Here is a 16,374-nt window from a genome sequence, read left to right as displayed (position 1 = left end):
AAGAAGGTATTTTAGGTGTTTGGTAAGAGAGTTTAAATACAATTTTTTTTTTTTTGGAATTTACAAAATGGTGGGTCCCACACTTAAGTCTATTATTTGGTTGATGTTTTCTATATAGAGTTTTCATTATTTCCTTTTTTTTCTCGTTCAAACAAGATAATTGTATTTAAACTCTCTTACCAAACACCTAAAATACCTTCTTCTTTTTTTTTTCTTTTTTTTTTCTTTTTTTTTTTTATAATTTTTATAATGGTTGAGATTACATACTGTAGGGGGGAAAGGCCTAGGAGCTCATATCTATGTATATATTGGGCCAAAGGCCCAATCTGAGGATGCCAAACAATACGAGGATGAGTAAAACACTTACATAAGGATCTGCATTAGTAAGTGAAGAGAAAGATCTTGTTAAAGCCACCCAAGGGGTGCCCCAAGGAAGAATCCCTCCTCGGCTGGGTGAGACCGAGGTCAGAAAGTATGGTTTGCCATCAAGAGCAACGCTCCGAACCATTCTACCATAAAGGATAGGTATCAAGAAGGAAAATGACAAAGGATAGCTATGAAATATCTAAGAAAAAGCTGCTAACATAGTATTGAATGCTCTACAGCTGACTGAGCAATGTTTTATAGCCTTACAGCTACTCCCAAACACTTTAGGGAGGAGCTGATGGGACAAGTATCAATACTATCAATCTAAATCTACACGTGGAAGGATGAAAGAAAGGGGATGGGAGTATAAACTGGGGGGTAACAATGAGAATAGGGGGGACGCTATTAAGTGGATTGATAGGAACACTGGCCTCCTCGAACAAGAAGTTCGTTCATGTTAGTATTTCTTATTTGTGCATGATTGTCATCCGATTCCATATGAGCCGTTGATCAGTTCACTAGGGCCTAGTTCTTTGACCCACTCTCTACAAATTCATTGTTTTGGGCCTTTTGAGCCTAAGTCCTCTCATCCTGGACTGAGCCACAAATCTGGTCCTTACACATACTGTGATTGACATTAATAAAACAATTAAAGTAATGCTAGTACTTAGTAGTAAGTTTATGTGAAAGTGACTTGCTACATTAACAATTGAGAAACAAAATTATAAAAATTTTTGTCCTTAACATTACTCTTCTTTTAAAATGAGTCTCTCGTTCTCTCTCTGCAAAAAATAAAATAAAATAAAAGGGCTCATGCATAAGCCAAGACAAATATATGTCCCAATCAAGCACAAAATTAAAAAACTTGAAAACTTGAATGTTAATTTCAAAATATGTGATATAAATTTAGTGACACATAATAGTTTTACTTTTGAAGATTTTGTCCAAACAAAAACATTTGCGTTATTATAAATTTGAAATAATATTTTACAGCAAATCATTTATAAATAAAGCTCAAATCCATGAATAAATTCATTAATTAATAGAAAAACAAAAATTTAAGCCCCATTGCCTTTTTCACCCCTTTCTTTGGGCTTGAATCTTAATTTGCTTTTAATAAATTTATAGTTATTTTTGCTTTTCTTTTCATATAGAAAGCTAATTGTTTCTGTGTGTGTTTGGGTACAATTTATAAGCTAGTTTTTTGCTTTTTAATTTTTGTGTATAACTTTTTAAGACCTCACTTGTTCTTACTTTTCCCAAATTTTTCAAAGTATAAATATACATTAACAGACTTTCAACAAAAAATTAAATAAATTGTTCCCAAATGAACACAAATAGCTCAATATTTACTAGCTCGAAAAATTATACGGTAAAATCAACCTATACATCACCCCTATGAGAACATATGAATTCCTTAATGGTATGGAATTCACCAAATCTGAGAGAGATGTTATATAAGGTTGTCTCACAACTCACAAGAAACTCGATGGATTATAAATGAACTTGAAGAGGCCCTTATGAATATACTAGCCCATGCTCTATTAGCCACCCAACACTAAGGCCCAATTCTCGTGGAAAAGGGTCATAAGCTAGGTCCCTCAGAGTTTAGCCCACAAGAAGTCCACTCAACCCTCCGATTGGGCTTCCAATTCCTTTAAGCCCGACCTTATTAGCTTATATGTACAACTTCATCAACGACCCTCAGCAGAGAAAAGGCTCCCAGATCCAACCAAAAATAAATAAATTATTTCTTTGTCTATTTTTATTTTCTCAGAAAAAAAATACAGAGTAGTACTAGGCCATCAGTGGGTTATACAAAAGAGTAAAATATAGAGCAATTAAGAGCACAATGACATTTCAACAGACGGCCCAAAAGTAACCAGCAAAAGAAACAAAAGCTAGAATACAGTCCTTAGCCCAATTGGCCTTTTGCAGTGGAGACCGAAACCAAAATGATAGACAATCCAAAATGGGCCTTTTCCTAGCCAGACTTTCATGTCAACACAATTCAAGCCTTGTGTTATATGATACTTAGCATAACAAACTATGGATTAGGTTTTGTTGAGGGGTGAGGCTCAATCTCGTCACTTGTCACAATGCTTGAGATAGTATGTTGTGATTGACGTATAATAAAGATAATGTTAATGGTGGGTTTATGTAATTATGTTACACTAATCTCCATTTATCACCTTAATAATTGCAAAAGAAAATTAATCTATTTACTTATAATAAACATAGTTGTCAGTATCGTACGATACACGATACGTATCGTACGATACGTATCGAATCGTGTGTAAAAAGTTCCGTATCGTATCAGCGTATCGTAAGTACTCATGAATCGTACGATACAGTGTGTGTATCGTATGAATCGTATCGTATCGTAAAATTGTACGTATCGTACGATACATAGACAAATGCTTTAAAATGAGATTTTTTGTTAAAATTTGTACTTTTATTTGAATCTAACAAGTTGTTAGATTTGTTTTTAACACAAAATTATTAGTTTTCTTAATTTAGCTTACTAAAATAACATATTCATAAGTTTTTTTCCCCTCCCTCCTACAATTGACTACACAGTACACACTTACCTTTCACTTTAATATTTTAAATTTTTATAAAATTTTTTATTTTTATTTTAATTGTTATTGTTATAAGTCCAAGAAACTAGAATGCCAAAAAAAATTTATAGAAATGGAAAGAACAAGAAGAGATAGTAAATGTTAATGACGAATAACAATGAAGAAAATTTTAATGAAGAAATAAATTTGCAAAATTATAAATATGATGATAGCGTTAACTTAGATGGGGTTGATTAGGCAATTTGATGAATATGATGAAAATAAATTTTTATTTTTGAGTCATTTGTAATATATTATCACTTTTGAATTTAAGTAATTTTAATGTGTATGTTATGAACACATGCTAGTTTGATTTATTTAATTAGTTTGTTAAATATTATTACCTAAGTGATGAATAAATTAGTCATTAGTTGAACATATTTAAAATTTATAATGAATATATCATTTATATATGTATATTTATAATTTTTTATAAATTTTATTAAGTGTTTGTGTATCTTACGATACACGATACAAAAAAATTAAAAATCGATTCACGATACGATTCACGATTTGACAACTATGCTTGCTGATAAATCTCTCTGAACCCCATAAAGTCTTGCAATGACTCTTTTCTTCTTGGCATGAATGTTTCCAAAGCTGTTTTTATTCCACAAGGCAACATCTTTGGTGAAGGTATCTATAGAATCACCTAGTCTTCTATTCTGGCTCCATGCTTTAGTCACGACCTTCGGAAAAGACATGTCAGTTAACTAGAAACTCTGAAAGCAGAAAGGTCAGGTTAGTTTGATAGTTTGGACCGGAAAAGCTTCCATGAGGACCGGACAGTGATCAGAGTGGCACCTGGGCAAATGAGTAACCTTAGCATCCGAATATAGTGTGCACCAGCTTGGGTTCATAAAGAACCTGTCAATCCTTTGGAGAATGAGATCATTTATATCCCTTTTGTTTGTCCAACTATACCTTGGACCGGAAAAACCCATATCAATCATGTTGCACCTATCCAGACATTCTTTAAATAACAAGGATCGATTGAGGCTCACTCCCCTCCCCCAAATTTATCCCTCCAACCAGTGACTCATTAATATCCCTACCATGATCCAAGGCTTATTATAGAGCTCAACCACCTTAAACAAATTACTCCATAAAACTCGCCTCTCCTCACTCCTAGGACTAGAAACAATAACAATTAAAATAAAAATAAAAAATTTTATAAAAATTTAAAATATTAAAGTGAAAGGTAAGTGTGTACTGTGTAGTCAATTGTAGGAGGGAGGAGAAAAAAACTTATGAATATGTTATTTTAGTAAGCTAAATTAAGAAAACTAATAATTTTGTGTTAAAAACAAATCTAACAACTTGTTAGATTCAAATAAAAGTACAAATTTTAACAAAAAATTTCATTTTAAAGCATTTGTCTATGTATCGTACGATACGTACAATTTTACGATACGATACGATTCATACGATACACACATTGTATCGTACGATTCATGAGCACTTACGATACGCTGATACGATACGGAACTTTTTACACACGATTCGATACGTATCGTACGATACGTATCGCGTATCGTACGATACTGACAACTATGTCAGCAAGGCGGAGTGCCTTACTTATTGAGCTAGAAAACAATCTCAATCTAGAGCTGGGGAATATTTTGGATGAGGAATGTGACTTATGGGCTCTGAAATCCAGGGTTAACTGGATGATTCAAGGTGATCGCAACACCTCATTCTATCATATATTTGCCCTTGCTCGAAGGAAGAGAAATCACATTGCTTCAGTTAAGAACAACGAAGGGGAGTGGATCACAAATGAGAGGGATGTGATGGAGCACTTTAGGTCTGGGTATATTTCTTTATACACTACATCTCAATCCAAAGTTGATTAGTGCACTGATCATATTTCTAATTGGCAAGTCCAACTTTCCGATGAGGACAAATTCAAGCTTGCTGATTTGGTGTCTCCTGCTGAGATAAAAGAAGCCCTTTGGTCCATGAAAGCCTTTAAAGCCCCAGGCCCGGATGGTCTGCATGCTGGTTTCTTCCAGAGATTTTGGCTTATAGTTGGGGATTCAGTTAGGGAGGAAGTGATGAAAGGCTTTAGAGAGAGGAAGGTTCCAAAATACCTTAACTGTACTCTTATAGTCCTCATTCCAAAAATCCAAGGTCCTGAGACTATTGGTAACTATAGGCCGATCAGTTTATGTAATTCTGTCTATAAGATTGTCACCAAGATCATTGTGGCGAGAATAAGACCACACTTGGAAAGGTTGGTGTCTCCATACCAAGCAGCTTTTGTTCTGGGAAGAAGGGTGTAGACAACACCATCATAGTCCAAGAACTTATCCACACTCTAGGGAGAGCCAAAGGGAGGAATGGCTATATGGTGATTAAATTGGACCTAGAGAAGGCCTATGACAAACTTGAATGGAGCTTTATTAGAGAGATGCTTATACGGTTCAATTTTTCGAAAAACCTTATTGAGCTGCATCTCCTTAGCATCTACCTTACTGCTTTTTAATGGCGGATGCATGGACCCCTTTTGGCCCTCTAGAGGCATCAGACAAGGTGATCCACTCTCTCTGTATCTTTTTATTCTGTGCATGGAATTCCTTAGGCAACTAATTGATGAGAAGTACAGTGAACATCTTTGGATGAAGGTGAAAACCTCGAGAAGCAGACCAGCCTTCTCTCACCTCTTTTTTTGCTGATGACTTGGTACTCTTTGCCAAAGCTACTCCAAAGAATTGTAGTACAATCAAAAGAGTTCTCCAGGAGTTTTGTTCCAAATCTGGGCAAGTGGTAAGTGAAGCAAAATCCTGGATTTACTTCTCACCGAATGTAGATCTTGATCAAAGGGATTCTTTAGTGGACATCCTCGGGTTTCAAACAACTCCAAACCTAGGAAAATACCTAGGTTTCCCTTTGAAGCACTCAAGGAGCAGAAGCTATGATTTTGATTTTGTCCTTGATAGAGTGAAACAGAAGCTTTCGAGGTGGAAAGCTAATCTTATCTCAATGGCTGGACGAAGGGTCCTCATCCAAGCCTCTTCCTCCACCATCCTAGCATATGTCATGCAAAATGTCTACCTTCTGAATAAGGTCCTTGTTGGTATGGATAGAGTCAACAGGAATTTCCTATGGGGGTCTACTAAAACTAAGAAGAAAATGCATTGGGTTAACTGGGGGAAAGTAACTAAACCTAAGGACCTAGGGGGATTGAGGCTTCAAACAGCTAAAGGTAGGAACATAGCCTTATTAACTAAACTTAATTGGAGATTCCACACGGAAACTGATGCTCTTTGGGTTTGGGTTCTCAAGAATAAGTATTGCACTAAGAGGCGAATTAGTTCTAGCTAAGAAGCTAGGCTGTCTTCTTCCCCTACTTGGAGAGGTATGAGAAGAGGTGAAGATACCTTTAACAAGGGAATCAAGTGGAACTCGGGTCGGGATAGTACCTTAAACTTTTGGACTGATGCTTGGACTAATCTCAGTCCGATTAGGAATGTCATACATGGTCCTATTCCACAGGCCGATTTGGAACTGAAGGTAAGAGACGTCATTACACCTTATGGTAGCTAGAATTGGTCCATGATCCCTTTTGAGCTTCTTGAGAATGTGAAGGCAGAGATTCAAGGCACTCCTATGCCTATCATTGTGAGGGGAGGTGACAAGCTGGTTTGGAAACTATCCCAAATGGGCAATTTTGAGATGAGAAGTGCATATTTGCTGGATGCCAATTCTTTAGAGGACCCCCCTTTCTCTGGAAGCTAGATATGGAAAGCATACACCCTCCCAAAAATCCAAGCTTTTGTTTGGAAAAGCATGCATGAGATTATTGGAGTTAAAAGCTGCCTTGCTAGGAAAGGAATGTTAGTAGATACTTCTTGCCCTTTGTGCCAAATAGATTTGGAAACTATAACCCATGCCCTTCGGGATTGTAATATGGCCAAAGCTGTTTGGTATCAGCTGGGCATCCGTGTTTCAAACTCCAGCTTCTTCACTCAAAATTTAAGGGAGTGGCTCACTATAAACGGCAAAAGTGTACAAAGCCATAGTCTGATCAGCCCACCTTGGAATGTTTTATTTCTTTTTGCTGTTTGGGAGATTTGGAGACAACAAAATAATTTTGTTTTCAAGTAGAGAACCAGCAACCCGAGACTGGCAAAAGGAATAATTGCTCAAGCCACATAATTTTACTTGTGCACAGATCGTGCCAGGAGCATCCGCAGTAAGAGATCCCGAAAAATCAGGTGGGAAAAGCCAGAGGTAGGCTAGATGAAATTGAATACAGATGGGGCCTCAAATGCGTTGCTGGGATTGGCTGGTGGAGGGGCTATGCTAAGAGATGAAGCTGGTAGTTGGGTTGCAGGTTTTGCAAGGAAACTTGGGAAAGTGAACAGCTTCCTTGTAGAATTATAGGCTCTTAGGGATGGTTTTCTCCTTTGCCAGCAGATGAATATGACTGCCCTTATCGTGGAGTTAGATGCGAAGGCTTTAGTTGAAGCTCTCACCAACCCGAGCTACTCTAATATTGTTGTTTCTGGCCTTTTTGAGGACTGCAGACAGTTACTTAGTGGTTTTACCCAATTTCGTATTCAGCATGTTTTTCGAGAAGCTAATATGTGCGCTGATCAGCTTGCTAGACTAGGCCCCTTACAAGTTTTTGAGTTTGTTTTACATTCCTGTCCGCCTGTGGACATTAAAAAAAAAAAACCTTTGAGGCTGATAGCCAAGGCTTGTATTCAATCAGGCTTTGTCCTGAGTTTGGTTGCTCTTAGTTGTTTATAATATAAGAGATGCTACGTCTATAATAATTTTACAACGTTTTTCTTAAAAATATTGTAGACATATTATTTCTCTTATAATATTTTCCTTTTTACCAAAAAAAAAAAATGTTTGTGGAGATATAAATTTATTACTATCTTGGTAAATAACTATCATTAAAAGTAGGCAATATAAATTCAAATTTAATTGTATTTTTTTAAGGAAAAAGTATTGCATTTTCGCTGTTATTTATTATTATCCTCATAAGCAAATTGAGGAGTAATTTACAAAGCCAAAAACATGTTAGCGCAAAAAAAGTAAAAACACAGAAGCTCCTAGCCATGGAAATGGAAAATGGTATCTCACTTCCCGACCAATAAGTAAAATCCCAAAATTTCATGTACAATCTCTCTCTTTAATAAAAAAATAAAGAAAAGCAAAATATATGCTACAATTTTTACAATTGCAAAATAATACTACTACTCGTAAAAAAGTTGCCATTTTCACTCGAATTCGCTTAATTTTTCTATCCTTTATTTCCTTGTAATAAGATAATATCTCCCTCTTTTAAAAAATAAATAAAAATCTGTGTGTATGAAGGTCACGTCTTTTTAAGAACGGGTTTTGTGGGATCTTTTTTCCTCCTTTGGTGGTTGTAATTTTTTCTCCAATTGGGACTTTCGTTTTTAATTTTTTAATTATATTTTTTGGTTGGTGTCCTTACCTCGCTTTCTCTCTCTACCTTGCTCTTTTGTGAAATTCTCTGTTTACCCATTTGTTGTGTTGTGGTAACGTTCATGAAAGCACTCCTTTTGCGCCAACCTGTTAACTCCACTGCTCTCTCTCTCTCTTCATTTTGTTGGCATCCTCTGTGCCAAGCCAAACACTCCTTTGGTCTGTGCATATTCTGATACGATTTTCCTTTTATCTCGCTTCTTTATAAAGCTTGATCTGATAATCGAAATCACTGCTTCAAGTGCTCTGCTTTCATTTCGGACAAAATTTGTGGGATTGTATTAGATATTGAGCAAGTTTTCTATTTTTTGTGAGATTTGGTTATTTGTGATTGCTTTTCTCTTTTTTTTTTTTTTTTTTTTTTGAGAGAGAGAGAGAGTTGTTTCTGGATATATATCTTTCTATATAGATTTGTTGTTCTTTGTGCTGCATGACCTATGTTATTTATTTATTTATTTATTTCAAAGAAAGCCTTTTTAGCATATTTGTGATTAAAATATAGCTTAAAAGGTGGTGGAGTCCTCCTTTCTCATTGGTGCTTTTATCCCAATTCCGTTACAAAAAAGTTACCTTTTCTTTGCTGGTGGGCGGTGTAAATTGAGAATTGAATTCTGGTTTCTGTTTTTCCAGAATTTGGGTTCACATTTGTTTAGGCTGTGCCAATTTGGTGATAGATTGTGATTTCAATAGAAAAATTGGATATTTAGGGTGTGAATCCTTTAGATTTGGTAAAGGAGTGTGTGATTTCAAGAGGGTGAGGCTGTGGAGAAAGAAAAGAAGTTTATAAAGGGGTTTCTGACGGATCCATCAATTGAGAATAGGGGGTCTTATTGGCTGGCTCCTCTGGAGTGCATACTAAACATTGTCAGGGCCCTCAGAATGGGGTCCTGCTTGTCTGCAGAAAGCAGGAGCCCTCTCCCTGGTTCACCCTTGTCCCCTGCAGTGGGGGTCAGGAAGAGAAAGAGCTCGAAAAAACGGTTCGGCTCACGGAATTCTTCATTTGAGTACCGGAGGGATGAACCTCTGCATAGGATTCCGGGGAGGATGTTCTTGAATGGGTCTAGTGAAGTGGCATCTCTGTTTACCCAACAAGGCAAAAAAGGGACCAATCAAGATGCCATGATTGTTTGGGAGGTGACAGCTCTTTCTCATCATCACCTGCTCAGCATATTATTTCTGGTCAAATTTTTGGTTGTTTAGTTAGAGTTAGATTTATTTATGTTGATTCTTGAATATCATGGCAAACAAACTATTAAAAAAAGTTATTTCTTTCTTGAATAAAAGAATATGCTCTTTTTGCAATTGCTTGTCTAGCCAATTGAATGGTAGAATAATGATCTGTAGCTTTGATGGGTATTTAACTGATATATTAATTATATATCAAGATTTAGTCTTCCACTGCAATTCTGATCTTATCCTCATATTTAACTCATGTATAGTGATGCATTCAGATGGAGGAAATTCTACTTTAGAGTACAAGAAAAAGCAGCAAGTTTGTATTAATTGCTTGCAGCTTCTCTATATTTTGTTTTCAGGAAATTGTCTACTTTCAGTTGCCTCTCCAAACCACACTTCTATGGTGGCAAGTTGAACTTTACCTTCTTTTGTTTTCAGTTCACTCTTGTCATCACTAGACAGTGTGTATGAGGATCAAAAGAATTGGCTCACCTTCATATCATGTAATTCAAAGATCCCATAAACAAGCCATTCTGCCGGTTTCTTACATGTGTTTGACATTTTAGGTGGCCCCAATTAGTTGGTATTAAGGCTTGGTTGAGTTAAATGTATGAAGTTTTCCATGAATGTCAGAACTCAGACTGCTCCATCATAATTGTGCTCATAGTATTACTTCCATACTGGCTCCTTGTTTATTTTCCTTTGTATGTCTATATCTTCTTATTATCAGAATATTCTTTAGAATTATCTATGTTATATGATGTCAACATTCTTGCTTTTGTATACTTAATAGTAGCAGTAGCAATATCTCAGTTTGCTTGCTTATTAGATTTTGTTTTTTAAACTGTGGGTTCCAGAACTTTGGTTCCAGAACAGACACAATTTTCTGTGGTGTTTTTGATGGCCATGGTCCCTATGGTCACATGGTTGCAAAGAGAGTGAGAGATTCTCTTCCTCTGAAACTGAGTGCCCATTGGGAAGTGAACATAACCAGTGAGGATGTTCTCAAAGAGATCAGCCTTACTACTGCTGGAAGCATGAACTCGGAAGATACTCCCTTCATATCTGTTGATGAAGAATCCAGGGTCTCCATTGATCTTGAGGAAGCAGATAAGCATCCCGAGATCTTTCAGACTCTGAAAGAGTCATTTCTGAAGGCTTTTAGAGTCATGGACAGGGAACTGAGAGTGCATCCAAGCATTAATTGCTTCTGTAGTGGGACAACAGCAGTAACTCTGGTTAAACAGGTTTTTGTCTTCAACCATTAGAAACTTGTTTCCAATATGATGTTAGTATATTTTGATATTCTCTTCATGCTTATGAATAGCAATGGCTGCATGTTTTAGGGTCGGGATCTTATCATTGGAAACGTTGGGGATTCCAGAGCGGTATTGGGTACAAGAGAAAATGATGATTCTTTAATTGCAGTTCAATTGACTGTGGATCTTAAACCAAATCTTCCAGGTCTCTCTCTCTCTCTCTCTCTCTCTCTCTCTCTCTCTCTCTCTCAATTAAGGTCTTTCCTACTACTACCTTTTAATCTACACATGTACATGACCTTGTTCTGTGTGATACACACACATAGAATGTGCCTTTTTAGACTTACATCTAAATTTTAGTTTGATCTTTGGTTTCATTTGGGTAATCCTAGTTAGTTTTGTAATCTTGAGCTATCTTGATTGCAAAAGCCATGCTTGGACCTAGACCTTCATATTTCTATATATATATATATCTATTGTAGAGGGGAAGCTTTTTTTTTTTTTTTTTTTTTGGGGGGGGGGGGGTTGTGGTTAGGGTTTCGTTGGATTGGGGGGAGTGGGGTGAGCTAAGAGAACATTGGATGTGCCATCATTAGTTCAGCATTTGCAAAAGCTATCCTAACTATTTTGCTAGAAGGGTGCATCTTGATACTTAAGAATGAGATAAATGTCTCATATATGTTGTGTCCAAGGCCTAATGGCAAATAACTCTGAAGTAGTTGAAGAAGTTTGAATTTGAATAGAATTCTAATAAAATTATGTAGTAGATTAGGATGAGGATTAGGATTTAATTTCAATTTGTATTTAAATTTAAATAGGAGTTGGATCCTATGTTTTAGGACTTGGTTGTGATGAAGCTTATCTCCTCACTAGTATTTATGTATGTAGGAATTATGAATGAAGTAAGCAGAAAATTAACCAAAAATGTCTATTTGCTCTCTCAAATTTAGAAGGCTAGTCAACTCGAATTGACTAATCTATCTTTCAATTATCTCAGTTAACAACATTTTGTATAATGTTGTGTCCCAAGGCCAAATGGCAAATAACTCTGAAGTAGTTGAAGAAGTTTGAATTGGAATAGAATTCTAATAAAATTATGTAGTAGATTAGGATGAGGATTAGGATTTAATTTCAATTTGTATTTAAATTTAAATAGGAGTTGGATCCTATGTTTTAGGACTTGGTTGTGATGAAGCTTATCTCCTCATTAGTATTTTTGTATGTAGTAATTATGAATGAAGTAAGCAGAAAATTAACCAAAAATGTCTATTTCCTCTCTCAAGTTCAGGAGGCTAGTCACCTCGAATTCACTAATCTATCCTTCAATTATCTTAGTTCACAACATTTGGTATCAAAGCCAACCCCCACCATCTTCCTCAGCCAGCCACCAACTACAATGCACCCAAAAAAAAAAAAAAAAAAAAAAAAAAAAGAAAAAAAAAGAAAAGAAGAAGAAGAAAAAGAAAGAAAAAAAGCAAAACAACACCAGATCTGCAAGCCCCAAACAACCCGTTCCATCAAGAGTCCAACTTGTGAACCAGTAATCATACCACCTCCAACTTGCTTTTTATTAGCCCCTGCCTTAAAACCCCAAATAGTTCCTGACCCATCCTAAAAAAACCCCACACACTAGTCCCATGATCCACACCCAAAAAAAGAAAGAAAAGAAAATTCAGTTTTTGCATCAAGCTCTAGGTAAATCATGTCTAGCTTATATCAAAGCTTCAATCCTGAAGAAAAACGAACAATGTCAGAGCATGTTAACCATTGTTAGAGATTGTCAAGGACATGTCCAAAAGCATATCAAGGATGCAAGATTCGTGGGATCAAATGATAGAGGTCTTAGATAAACAATGCAATATACTCTTGGAACTCAAAGAACAATCAAAAGATCAAGGATCCCATGAACTTTTGGAGAATCAAAGTGATGTGCTCTAAGCATCACCAACAATTCAAGAAAGTAATACGTTGGAGGGTGCACTTTCTACAAAAATTTAGTTAGAAGATCAAAGGTTCAATGAAGTGGAAAAGATTGATCAAAGGGATCTTTTCCTGAATTCAAATGAGCCGATCTCAATCCCATACATTGAATTTGTCATTCCCGATGAGTTCAAGGGTATGAGAAGCAAGCTATTTTTGTTTCTAGTGCTCACAGAAATGGTTAAAGAATTGGTGCAAGTCTCCATGGTCATAATTTTCCTTCAACACTTTAAAATCCGAGGCCGAGTATTCTCCAATCAATGTGAGCAAGGGTTAATTTCAATGTTGCAGAATCTTTGAGGACAAGATTCATCTAAAGGGGAAGGGAATGTTGTGTCCCAAGGCCAAATGGCAAATAACTCTGAAGTAGTTGAAGAAGTTTGAATTTTAATAGAATTCTAATAAAATTATGTAGTAGATTAGGATGAGGATTATGATTTAATTTCAATTTGTATTTAAATTTAAATAGGAGTCGGATCCTATGTTTTAGGACTTGGTTGTGATGAAGCTTATCTTCTCACTAGTATTTATGTACATAGGAATTATGAACAAAGTAAGCAGAAAATTAACCAAAAATGTCTATTTCCTCTTTCAAGTTCAGGAGGCTAGTCACCTCGAATTGACTAATCTATCTTTCAATTATCTCAGTTTACAACATGGTAGTCCTGTCATTTAGAAGAAACCTGCTAAAGAACTTGTCAGCTTTTAATTCCTAAAATTTGTTTCTATTTTAACAATTAATTCTTAAATGATGGTCTAGCATTATATGTTTGGTACAATTGTTAAGAACAACAAATTATTGAAATTTTAGGACTGTCAATACATGAAGCAGAGTAGTGGGCAAATTAGAACGCACTAGAAATAGTTGAGGCACATGTTAGATTGCAATGGTAAAATCTATAAAATAGTTGGAGAAAATCTAACATTACCATGATGGGTAATGACTAAAGGAGCAAGCATACAATCCACTAGGACTCCACTGATGATTCTATAATGGACTAATTTATAGAATATTATATTTATGAATCAGACGGAAATGGCCTTAAAGTTCACTGTTGTAACTGATGGGAAAAAAACCTAGAAGCCCATTAATTTGCAGGATCCATTAATCTAACATGATTGGGGTGCTGGTATTGTTGTGGTTTGGCATGAGGCAAACAGTTGGCATTAGGCTTGCATTATGATGTAATGTCAATTATGAATTGAAGGACCTTCTTGGTAAACAGGATTTGCTGGTTTATGATGTCACAATTAGGGGCTTGCATATTTGTGGTTTGTCCATTTCTCTTTTGGAGTGGGGTTTCTTGATATACAGGTTAATTGTTTTCATTTACCTTGAACATTGAGCAGGAAATAGAAAGGGAAGATTTTAGTGATCAATTTTATTCTTGCTTGGTCGCTTCTTTTCACCATCAATTTGGTTTATCCTCTTTCTCGTTGTTGTCAATGTCTTGCTTAAGTCTTTTTCTTTGTTTATTTCCCCTTACAGCGGAAGCGGAGAGAATCCGAAAGTGTAAAGGCGTGTTTTTGCTCTCCAGGATGAACCTGAGGTTGCTCGTGTCTGGCTGCCAAATAATGACTCCCCTGGCCTTGCCATGGCACGTGCTTTTGGAGATTTCTGCCTAAAAGATTATGGTCTGATCTCTGTGCCGGATATATCCTATTGGCGCATCACTGAGAAGGATGAATTTATTGTCTTGGCTACGGATGGGGTAAGAGAACCAAGTTTAGGTCTTTTGTCCTCTATTTCAATAGTTGAATTTCTTTTTTGCCTGCCTATACTATTTCTTTTAACTTTCAAGTAAGACTAATGTGACTTTTCCACAGATTTGGGACGTGCTATCAAACAAAGAAGTGGTAGACATTGTAGCATCAGCCCCAGCACGTGCCTCTGCGGCTAGGTACCTGGTTGAGTCAGCAGTTCGTGCTTGGAGATGCAAATATCCAACTTCCAAAATTGATGACTGTGCTGTAGTTTGCCTCTTCCTTGACACAAACTGCACATGTACTGCTTCCAATAGCAAGTTAAATGATCAGCTCACTTCAGTGGACCAGGTTGAGTCTTGCAGTGAGAAAGAAAATCCCTCTGGTCCAGCCACTTTGGACCGTTCAGGAACTGTCCGAAATGGTAATGAGATTCCGCAAGAAGGAAGCAGTGAAGATGCCTCAAGGGAGGAGGAAATGCACACAGATGTGGGAAAAGACTGGTCTGCTCTAGAAGGAGTGTCTCGTGTAAACACGTTGTTGAATTTGCCTAGGTTTGTGCCAGGAAAAGAAGATAAAGCATGGAAATGATGGAAAGGAAAGAAGGTTAGCTTTGTCTTTGAAATCCATAGTTCAATTTGTTTATATTTCTTTTTCCTTTTTTTTTTTTTTTTTTTTTTTTTTTTAAATATTCTACAGAAAGGGAAAAAGATTTATATGGCCATCAATGTTAAATTTGAACCGGAGAGGCGGACCCGGCTATATTAAGATGTCTGGGAAATAGTCCTTTCTCTCTCTAGTGTGGGTAGAATTGGAATTTTTGTAGAATCCAACTCTCCGTCAAGTTTCGTTTAATTTCAATTTTTCATTTTTAAAATTCCTTGTGTGATTTGTTGGCAATTGTCATGTTGATAATAATTTTGTGATAATGAAGCCTCCTATTATAGTGCAACTTGAATGGTATTGTGTTTGAATTTCTTTTCTTGTCATGTTCAGATGTGGACTGAAATTATATTATAGCGCATGCTTATGCTGGAAAAGTATCTTTTCTTTCTTCTTTGTGGTTCAAATTATTTCACCAATGAAAATGAAATAATATGGATCCTTTTAGTAGCTACTACTTGTGTTTGCCACTCTCAGATAGAAAACAGATATTTGAAAGGCTAAACGACTGGCATAAAAGATTGATTAGTTCACCATAAGAAAATGAAAGGACTGAATGGAACAGAACATATTTGTTTAGAGCTCATGATGAGACTTAAACTGAGTGTGTTGAATGACTGGCAGGGGGCCAATGCTGGCCTACCATTTTTTCTTGGCTATTTGAAGTTTGCTGGTCCAAGACTATGCAAGTGCTAAATAACTGGCAGGAGGGCAAGGTTGGCCTACCATTTCTTTTGACCATGAGAAAGTTTGCCTGTCCATAAGTTTTTTGTCCTATCTTTTACAGCCTAAAACTTGGGTTCCCTGCCACATTGCAATTCTTTTGTTTTGGTTATTAGGCTGACTCCCACCCAGATAGCTCACAATATCAACTTAGGCATAGGGATGGTGATTTTCTGAACTACTGTTTTATATTATAAAATATAAAGGAAAATATAATGGGATCTTCAAACATTTTGATTATTATGGTGCAAAAACTCTCTACACCCAAGTTTGAGGTTGTTTCTAAATCGGTCACTTGATTATAGTGCAAAAACTCTCTACACCCTCTAAGTTTGATTAGTCACGTTTTTGTTATTAAACTTGCTTAAAATATATATATATATACACACACACACATATACAGAAAATTTTAA

At 36.2% G+C, this 16,374-nt stretch overlaps 1 protein-coding gene across 1 annotated transcript; it reads left to right on the top strand.

Annotated features, from left to right (window-relative positions):
- The first annotated feature begins 8,423 nt into the window (after nt 1-8,423).
- On the top strand, nt 8,424-15,527 carry LOC111984709 (probable protein phosphatase 2C 33). Its single transcript, XM_024016328.2, is given in 6 exon segments — nt 8,424-9,590; nt 10,490-10,879; nt 10,979-11,096; nt 14,361-14,390; nt 14,393-14,583; nt 14,699-15,527. Coding segments are annotated over 6 exon segments (1,452 nt in total). The 5' UTR covers nt 8,424-9,335; the 3' UTR covers nt 15,167-15,527.
- Nucleotides 15,528-16,374: the final 847 nt, after the last annotated feature.

This window comes from Quercus suber, unplaced genomic scaffold (assembly GCF_002906115.3).
Source record: "Quercus suber isolate HL8 unplaced genomic scaffold, Cork oak 2.0 scaffold_58, whole genome shotgun sequence".
Lineage (NCBI taxonomy): Eukaryota > Viridiplantae > Streptophyta > Magnoliopsida > Fagales > Fagaceae > Quercus > Quercus suber.
Note: the sequence above shows the minus strand (reverse complement) of the source record. Positions and strands in the feature narration are given on the sequence as shown.